The sequence below is a fragment of the Echinops telfairi genome, unplaced genomic scaffold (assembly GCF_000313985.2).
Source record: "Echinops telfairi isolate 266 unplaced genomic scaffold, ASM31398v2 ScPeMD7_7465;HRSCAF=8503, whole genome shotgun sequence".
Classification (NCBI taxonomy): Eukaryota; Metazoa; Chordata; class Mammalia; order Afrosoricida; family Tenrecidae; genus Echinops; species Echinops telfairi.
Genome location: NW_022111365.1, coordinates 10,394,193 through 10,404,579, shown reverse-complemented (window position 1 = coordinate 10,404,579; position 10,387 = coordinate 10,394,193). Strand labels below are relative to the sequence as shown.

The window sequence follows — 10,387 nt, the reverse complement described above, 5'->3', positions numbered from 1 at the left end:
CTGGAACACTTTCTCATACGCTTATTGGCCATCAGGGTCTCCTCCCTAGTGAAGACTCTTGAGTTCTTTTGCCCACTTCCTTAGGGGGTTAACTGTTTTCCTCTTTTTGCAGGCCAAGAGGGTGTTGTAGATTTTAGTAATGAGCCATTTGTCCAATGTGTCATTACTAAAAATCCTCTCTCAGTCTGTGGGTTGTCTTGTCACCCTCTTAATGAAGTTTTTCGAGGTGCACAGGTACTTTATTCTTATTAAATCCCATTTGTCGATTTCCATTTCACCTGCATATGTACCCTTCCCTATTGTAGTGAGCCTATGAGTTCCCTGGGCCAGTGCTTAGGTTAGTTCCAGTACCCTCCTTGATGGTCCTGATGGTTTGGGGTTTATTCTAGGTCTATGATCCACTTTGAGCTTATTCTTATGCATGGGGTGAAGTAAACATCTTGTTCCATCTTTCTACATGTGCTTATCCATTGTTTCCAGCACCACTTGTTAAAAAGGGCATCTGCTTTCCACTTGATGGTTTTGGGACCCTTGTCAAAGATCAGTTGTCTATATGCTGATGGTTTTATTCTAGGGCTTTCTATTCTTTTCCACTGGTCTGAGTGTCTGTCGTTGTGCCAGTGCCATGCTGTTTTGACCACTGTAGCTGTGTAATAGGCATTAAAATCGGGTAAGGCGAGTCTTTCAACTGCGTCCTTCTTCTTGAGGAGTTCTCTGCTAATTCTGGGTTTCTTCCCTCTCCATATGAAATTGGTGGTCAGTTTTTCCAATTCTTTGAAGAAGGTTGATGATATTTGAATTGGTATGGCATTGAACTTGTAAAGTGCTTTAGGTAGGATTGTCATCTTTACTATGTTAAGCCTTCCGATCCATGAGCAGGGGATGTTCTTCCATTTGTGGAGGTCGCTTTTGGTTTCCTGTAGTAGGGTCTCATAGCTTTCCTTGTATAGGTCTTTAGTATTTTTTGTTAAATATATTCCTAGGTATTTCAGTTTGCTCTTGGCTACTGTGAAGGGTACTTCCTTCTTAATCCCCTCTTCTATGGTCCTGTCTGATGTGTATAGCAAACCTACCGACTTCTGTATATTGATCTTTTATCCTGCTACTCTTCCATATTCCTCTATCGCTGTAAGTACTCCTGTTGTGGAGCTTTTGGGGTTTTCAATGTACAGGATCATGTCATCTGCAAATAGTGATAGTTTCACCTCCTCCTCTCCCATTTGGATCCCTTTGATGTCCTTCGCTGTCTTATGTTGTTAGCCAGAACCTCCAAAACAATATTGACTAGAAGTGGGGATAGGGGGCATCCTTGTCTTGTACCCATTTTCAGTGGGATTGTTTTTGTCTTTTCTCCACTGACTATGATGTTGGCCGTTGGCCTTTCATAGATAGCTTGTATCAGCTTGAGGAACTTACCTTCCAATACTATTTCCATGAGTGTCTTGATTAGGAATGGGTGTTGGATACTGTCAAATGCCTTTTCTGCATCTGTGGATATTATCAGATGGTTTTTATCCTTTTTCTTTTCAATGTGGTATATAATATTGTTGGATTTTCGGATGTTAAACCATCCCTGCATCCCTGGGATGAATCCTACCTGGTCATGGTGGATGATATGTTTTACATACTTTTGTATTCTATTGGCCAATATTTTGTTAAGGATTTTTGCTTCTATGTTCATTAGAGATATTGGTCTGTAATTCTCTATACCTGTAGGGTCTTTGCCCTGTTTGGGTATCAAAGTAACGCTGGCTTCGTAAAATGAGTTTGGGAGTTTGCCATCCTCTTCTATGTTATGGAATACTTTGTGGAGGATTGGTGTCAACTCTTCCTTGAATGCTTGGTAGAATTCTGCTATGAAGCTATATGGCCCTGGGGCTTTTTTTGTTGGTAGATTTTTAATGACTTAAACGCTTCCTCCCCCCAACTACCATGATCCCAATTCTACCTTGCAAACCTGGTTAGACCAGAGGATGCACAGCGGTACAGATGGGAACTGGAAACACAGGGTATCTAGGACAGATGAATCCCTCAGGACCAGCGGTGGCAGTGGTGATACCGGGAGGGAAGAGGGGGTAGAAAGGGGGAATCGATCACAAGGATCTACATATAACCTCCTCTCTGGGGAATGGGCAACAGAAGGGTGGGTAAAGGGAGATGCTGGGCAATGTAAGATAAGATATAGTAATAATTTATAAATTATTAAGGATTCATGAGGGAGGGGGGAGCAGGGAGGAAGGGGGGGGCAAAAAGAAAAATAAGGAGCTAATTCTAGGAACCCAAGAGGAAAGTGAATTTTGAGAATGATGAGGGCAACAAATGTATAGGTGTGCTTTACACAATTGATGTATGTATGGATTGTGTTGAATTGTATGAGCCCCAATAAAATAATTTTTAAAAAAAACTGGCCACTAAACTTTTGTCAGTTTATAAATTGTACATATATTTCTCTTCTGAATCAGTGGCTTGCCTCTTCACTTGGTTTATAATATCTTTTAATATAGAAACGTTTTCTAAATGTTTTATTTCTAACAACCATATTATTTGCATCAAGACAAGAGTAGAAATTATTTCTTTGGGATTTTGATGCCTTCTTCACTTTTCCTAGGTGAAATAAATTAGAGAACTTAAAAAATATATATCTAGGTTTTATATTATAATTAATATTATCTAACATAGCTGTAATTAAAAGTGAAGAGTAAAATTATCCTTCATGTAGTTTGCACAATGTTAGCAATATATTGAATAGCTCATCCTTCTGGTGGGAGTCAGAAATGGCAGTTACTTTGTGATACTTCCAGAATGCCACTCCTTGGCAGTGTCATCTGGCCATTAGACTGGAACTCTCCTCATCCCAGGACTAGTAAACTCAGTCTGTGACAATATGCCAAAACAAAGGAAAACCAGGACATCTTGAAAACTCAAATGAAAGGCAAGTTATTAACAGGATTGGTACAAACACTAGGTGGGTATTCCAGCATCCCAAATACAATTTTCGAAGTTATGGCTTTTATTAAATAGGATCCTAAACAGTGGAGGAGGGGCATTGAGGAAAATGATGACCAGGTAACAAAGAAATGAAGGAGAGATAAGACAAAAATTAAGAAAATTAAAAAGACTATATAGAAATAAAAATATCCTGGGCTGGGCAAGAATTTTGTAAACTGAAACTAAAGCCAGAAAAGATAAAGAAACACATTTAAAAATTTTATTTTATATAAATATCAAATTGCTGTACAACAAAAGGAAATAAATAAAAATATCAAAAAAACAAATGGCAAGGCATGGAGCAGGGAGCCAGTGGAGGGGCCTGAGGGTGAGGCCCCAATCCCAACTACGTGGACAGCCACGGAAGGTAGAGAGAAGGTTGGGTAGAAAGGGGGAACCAATTATAAGGATCTACATATAACCTCCTCCCTGGGGGACGGACAACATATAACCTCCTCCCTGGGGGAAGTGGGTGAAGGGAGCCATCGGACAGTGTAAGATATGACAAAATAATAATTATTTATAAATTATCAAGGGTTCACGAGGGAGTGAGGAGCTGGGAGAGAGAGGCAAAAATGAGCTGATACCATAGGCTCAAGTAGAAAGCAAATGTTTTGAAAACAATGAAGGCAACAAATGTACAAATGTGCTTGACATACAATGAATGTTTGTATGGATTGTGATAAGAGTTGTATAAGCCCCCAATAAACTGATTTCAAAACAAAACAAAACAAAACAAATGGCAAACTGGATATAATGGTAATTGCCCAAGAGTTAACATTCATATTTTAAAAATCAATAATAGTGAAAAACCTAATAGATTACTAGGCTAATTAAAAATGGAAGAAGAAAATAACTCAGCTAAGTCATGAAGTATAAAAATAACCTGCTCAATCTAGTAACCAAAGACTTCAATTTAGATTCAACTGTTTTACTCTATCTGATTGGCAAAGGTAAAGAAGAATGGCGTGAGCAGATACCATGTAGTTGTGGGTATAGTAAACCAGAAATCTCTCATAGAGTCTACACAAGTGCCATCTGGTCAACTTTTTTTCTTTCTTCTGAGAACAATCTGGGAATCTGTATTAGAAATTCTTTTTAAAAAGTTCCCACTTTATGCTTTAATCACTTAAAAATTTATCCAAATGAAATATACAAATGACTCAAATAAAGGAAGATATTTTCACATAATTTGGGAGCTGTTGAAGAATTCTCAGACTTAACCATCAAAAGGGTAAGGAAGGTAAGGGAGAAAGAGACCTGGAGAATATAATCATTTTTGGAATTAATGCTGCATAGTGAAACTGTTTATGGATGCAAGGGATAGAGGGATGATACAGTGGTCTTGGGGGAGAAGGCAGTGGATTGGATTATATGTATTTTATATTTCAAATGTGTGCGTTTGTGGCAGATACTTTGTGATGAATTAGACATGGGGGTCTGGAGCGCAATAGAAAATTTAAGACTTAAGGGGCACTGGCATAGAGTTGAAACTAAGGCTGGATCAATGTGTGTCCTTTTTAATGTATATGAGGAAGGGGAATAAAACCATTGGTTTGGGTGGCATTGATTTTTTGGCCAACTTTTTGTTGAGCTCACTTTTTGCTGCCCTTTAGGCCTGGAAGCACTCTGTGGGGATCATCTGCTTTCCCAGTATTCAAATGCTGGCAGAAGATGTGTCTCACCAACTGGCCGAAGAGATACAGATGGCCCTTGCTGGAAAACCTGCAGGTTAGAGAACACCAGTGCTAGAGAAGACTTTCTGGAGGGCAAATTAGTATATTGGTTATCTTTGAAGGCCCAACCAGTCCTCTGGCCAATTCTCTCTGCTTTCCTATGGAATTTTATAGAGTAGAGCTTTCCAAAGATTACAATGAACAAATTCCATCAGTGAGTGGAACTTAATTCTAAGGAAAAGGCTTTGGGAGGATGAGGATTCAACTGCTCCTGGAGTAAGACTCTGCTTTGATCTAAGCTGCCCCCTGGTTTACACACCCACACAGGACGGGAGTAGGCTTTTTTTTTTTTTGCATAAGGAAGAGAGCTGCCTGTTTGATCAATAGTTAGCATGGCAGAAAGTAGATAAAGACCAAAGTATATTATCAGCTGTGGAGTCTCCTAGCTTGCATTTCCTACTCTTTAATAAACAGACCTTGGAGGATAAGCAGGACTTGTAGGGAGGAGAGAATGTCAAGGGCAGAACAAGTCAAGCAACGTCTGAATTTTTGAATGTATCCAGATACGTGAGGAGCTGTGCAATGCAAGCAGAAGGAAAACCTTCTGAATTAAAAGAAGTCCCATATCCGAGGAATTTGTTCTCATTCATTTGGCAATATCCGTCTACTGATAGATGCTAAACATGATAAAGATGGTCCTTTAATGAGTTGAAACTGGCAGAATGTGAAATATTCTCTATAAATTCATGTGATGTTGGGTATGGAATGGGCAGGGGGTAGGGTTCCCATAAAGTTGCTGACATATCTGAAGGGCAGAGAAGCTCCTGGGTAGATGGGGAACTGAGTGGCAGGTCCCACTTAACTTGTTAGTCACACTTTCTTCATTTCCTGCACTCTTAACAGAGCAAGCACGGGCAGTGACCGGAAAATTGCTACAATGGAAGGGGGATATGGACCAGGATGATTACCTGCTTCTGAAGTCTGTATATGTGCTCACAGGGACAGACTCGGTAAGTTCAAGGTCTCTGCCCTGGACCTTTATCATCACTATGCAAGGGGATGCCACAATGATTGCATGTCCTGAGGGTTTCTCTTTTGCCATAAAACGTATTTATTTGTTTGTTTTGTTTTTTATTTATTTTTATCTTCTTATTCCCATTCTCATAGAGAGCTTAAAGATCAAAGTCTGAAATCAGCTTCAATTCCTTTGTTTTTGGTTTTATCTATCTGAAACTCAGCTGTGTTTAGAGCTGGAGAAAATAATAGACACAATAGGATACTAATCCTAATATCCCCATTATTATGAGGAAACATAGTGCTAGGGGTATTGGGATCCCTTTTTCAGTGGATAGGGACCCTGGTGCTGCCTTCTCAAATGGTGAGGTGGTGTGGTGGCAACACAGACAACCAAGGAACAGTATTAAGCAGTAAAGTCAGAATATGCTGGGTGCAGGCCCCCAGTGGGTCTATACTACCAAAAAATCAAGAGTAGTGACCTTCTTATATGTTTGGCAGGGGCCATTGAGTTCAGGCCTGGATTGGTGTGTTTTTTTCTTTCCAAAAAAGGAGGGTTGTCTCTGGTTGGCTGGACTCAAGTGGTGGTCCCTAATTGACTGGGACTCGAATGGTGGTCCCTAGTTGACTGGGATTCAAATGGTGGTCCCTAGTTGGCTAGGACTCATTAATAAGACCAGTCAGGAAACTTTCATTGTCCCTATCAATAGTGGTTGATTTTTTTGTTTTGTTTTTTGTGACTGTTACTGCAGAAAGAGGTTGGAGGCTGATACCTGAGGTTGACCAAGTGACAAACTGACTACTACTTGACATAACCTGTCAGAACACCTGTAAGGTACAATGACTTGAAGCAGAACAAGTCTCTGCTGCCTCTGGAAAAGACTATTTTCATTCTCAGTGGTGAGAGTACAATATAGGGACTTGCTTTTTCAAAGCAGTAAGAGAAGGTAGTGGTTAGCTCTGAGTGTACTTAGAATTATTGTCTCTATTTTATGATAGATAAGCTGACTTTCATGATGCTCTCTATTTTAGTTGTGACATCCAGAGAGGGAAAGTAAAGTAAAGTAAGTTCTGATTCCCCCCCCACCCCAGCCTATACCTGTGTGTTGTCATATCTCATCTTCCCTTCCAGGAGACACTGGGCCGCATTACTGAATCCAGACTCCCAGCCCTGTTCCTACAGTGCCTTTACCTATTCTTTGTTTTTCCTCTGGAAAATGATGAGCTTTTGGAGAGCAATCACCAGGTTCAGAGGATGTTTGTGCAGGTGAGTGAGAGGAGGGCATTTTACTTCCATCTGGCCAAGCCTTTGTTGACTCCAGAATATTCCTCGGAGACTCCCAGGAACTCAAGCGCCTCTATTCTTCTAGAGTGTCTGAGTGACTCCATTTCCTCTGGGAACCCTGTGTAGTTGGATATGAATTTTTCTTATCTCCCTATCTCATTATATAACTGTATCAATACCCTCATTTTTTGTTGTCTCTTAGAAAGATGTGTTCTTCTTCCTTCTTCACTACCATATGCTACTCACCCCATCCAGCTACATCTCCTCTGCCCTTATAGTCCTTGGTTCTGTCTACTCTTCTTGGTAATTGGAATTTCCTGTCTTTGGCCACTTCTCCTTTGATTGAAACCAGGCTAAAGTCCCACTTGTAAAAATCAGTGACTGAAAATATCCCAACTATATATCTAAATTAGGGTCAGGTGCCTCTCATCAACCCTATTTTAATCCCAGGATATGTGTAATATTGTTAGCCTGATTCCATAAATGGAAAAATTAAGGTATGAAAGTAAGTGCTGAGTCTAGGGTCAGAAGTAGTGGATGAGAGTTGGAATACATTTCAGGATTCTATCTTCAAGTTCACTGACACATCACTTGGTGATGCCACCTCTCCCTTCTCCCAGGAGTTATTCACGGCCAATAAACGTCAACTACAGCTTTATCTTGTCATTATCATCAATACTTGACTACGTAACCAGCAAGGAGTGCCTGTTAACAGGTCTCACCTCTTTTCTGGAGGCTAAATTAGGGTCTTGACTGTGTTGATCCCTTTCTTCTAGCTAGTTTACCAGATGTCCCGCTTTTGGCGGGACAGTCCCGATTTTTAACAATTTTTCCCGCATCCCGTGGCGTTTTAAAAAGTCCCAATTTTTGGAAAGAATGCATGACAAGCTAGGGTATATGGTTTTCGGCTGCCATGTGGCTATTTCGCCACATGAGTTTTATCAATGGTGTCCCGCTTTACCAATGTTAAAATCTGGTCACCTTAGTTTAGGGGATACTTTGTTTCTTGGCTTATAGACAATCATCACATAATATCTATCTTTTCCCATGTGTAAATGTGTGTTTCTATCAATGCTGGTCTTTTTAAAATAACTCAGAAGTACTGTAACTTCAATTGATTATATGAAATTAGATGTAACGGTGGAAACTGATTAGATTACATTTTATTACATTATGGAATGTGATTATGTTATGTTAGATCCAACTACAGAAATGGTGTTACTGTGAGGTGTTATCAAGTCAGTTCTGACTCATAGAAACCCACTGTACAACAGAAAGAAACATTACTGGTTTGTATCATCCTTATAGTCATTGCTTTGTTTGAGTCTATTGTTGTAGCCACTGTGTCAAGCCATCTAACTGAAGGTCTTAGTGTTAGTCGAGGTACATTAGAGAAACAAATCCACAGAAACTCATATATATAAGAGAGAGTTTTATAGAAAGAGTAAGTGCACATCAAGAGAACATCCCAACCCAGTGCTGCCCAAGCCCACAAATCCACCATTAGCCCATATGTCCGACACCAGTCCACAAAGTCCTCCTCCATCTCACAAAACACATGCAATGATGCCGACTGCAGGAGGAAAGCCGAGTCAGTGAACGTGTAAGCATTTCAGTGATGGTAGGGGTCCCCACGTGGCTGCTTCAGCACCCAGGGCTGCATCGAGGAAGGACCATGTGGCTTCTCCTCAGGGATGTCTTGCAGGAAATAAGCCTTGCCAGACCATAAGGTCTCTCTATAATCTTTCAACTATGTGTTGTAAATTTGATCCCACTGGTATTTAATACTGGTACTAAAATAAGATAATGCTCAGGCTGTCAGGCTAACTTTAATATGATCTCAGGGGTTATTTTTGAGCGAATGAGACAAAGATTTTGATATCATTCTAGGCAAATTATTATACTTCTTTGATATAACACCTGAACTTGACAAATGGTAGTTTCATCAATATTTTTTATACTACTACATTAAATCAATTGGACTCTTTCAATTAAAATGGATTTTTAGTAACAACACTTGGAAGATGTTGGCTCACAAAGTAATACAATATTCATTATTCCTAAATATTGACATATGACATTATTTTAAAAGCTTACATGCATTAATTTTATCATCTAGCGCAACTGAAGAGAAGCTGGTGGCAGGACATTGTTCCCCATAATCCTAATTTCTGCATAGTAACTTACATTTTTTCATGTCAATGGGCACTACCAGTTGTTTATTTGAAGTAACAGGCAGTTATTTGAGAAAATATGCTTTAATGGTCAAATGCTTTATACAGTTTCAATCTTCTTAAACTTGCTGAAATTTACTTTGTGTCTGACAATAGCCTACACCAAACATATGTGCAATGAAGTAGAATGTGTACCGTGCAACTGTTGAGTGGCATGCTTTATGTCTGTTAGGTTAAAATCGTTAATAATATGCAGGTTCTTCTGTTTCTTTATTCCCTTTTAAAACTCTTCCAGCCATCATCAAAAGCGGTGCAGATAATGGCCTTTTCTGTCTCGTAAATTGTGACTTAAAGCTTGAGTATTGTCATCTATTATTTTTGCCACTTCTGTTCACTTTGTATTATACTTACTTGTTACGTTGAGGGTCTCCCCCCACACTTTAATCTATTACACACCTGTGCCTCTTATAGGTGTGTCACTATTTTAGCCCAGTCTACCACTCTTCCTTGACTAGAATATTTAATCCATTTATATTCAGTGCCATCAATTATCAATAGAGAAGAATCTATTTCAAACATCTTATTAAACATTCCTTATATCCACCCCTGATTCTGGTGAGATCGATGGCTTCTTTGTTCTTTATCTTCAGAGCTGAGTTCTTTTTAGGAATATATTTTTTCCTTTGTTATTATTATTATTTTGTTGACAATTTTTATTACCAAATCACTCAGATTCCTTTTAACATGTGAGAGCTCCATACCAATCACCTCCATTTTATTTCTGTTATTGTTGATCATAATTGTGTAGTCCAGATCCCCTATCTCCTTGTAAATTTATCTTATTATATGCATTAAGATGGTTGTTTAGTGTCAACACTTTGGATTGTTGGGCTGGTATCATGTTTTCTTACAAGAGAACTCCCTTTAATAGTTCTTTCAGAGCTGGTCTAGTGGTTCCAAATTCCCTTAATTTTAGTTTATCTGGGAAAATTCTAATTTTACCCTCATTTTTGAATGATAATTTTACTTGGTTAATTATTTCTGTTTGACAGCTTTCTTTCAAGGCTTTGCATACATCATTCCAGTGCCTTCTTGCCTGTCTAGTTGCTGATGAGGAGCCAACTCTTAATCTTTTTTTTAGAATCATTTTATTTGAGGTTCATACAACTCTTATCACAATCCATACATACATCAATTGTGGCAAGCACATTTGTACATTCATTGCCCTCATCATTCTCAAAACATTTTCT

General features: G+C 39.1%; 1 protein-coding gene across 1 annotated transcript in view; it reads left to right on the top strand.

Annotated features, from left to right (window-relative positions):
* WDFY4 (WDFY family member 4) overlaps positions 1-10,387 on the top strand; it is a 404,997-nt gene that overhangs the window by 10,137 nt on the left and 384,473 nt on the right. Inside the window, exons 2-4 of the mRNA XM_004716253.2 lie at positions 4,605-4,719; positions 5,568-5,674; positions 6,811-6,945. Coding sequence (XP_004716310.1) covers positions 4,605-4,719; positions 5,568-5,674; positions 6,811-6,945 — 357 coding nt within the window. The remainder of the gene's footprint in view (positions 1-4,604; positions 4,720-5,567; positions 5,675-6,810; positions 6,946-10,387) is intronic.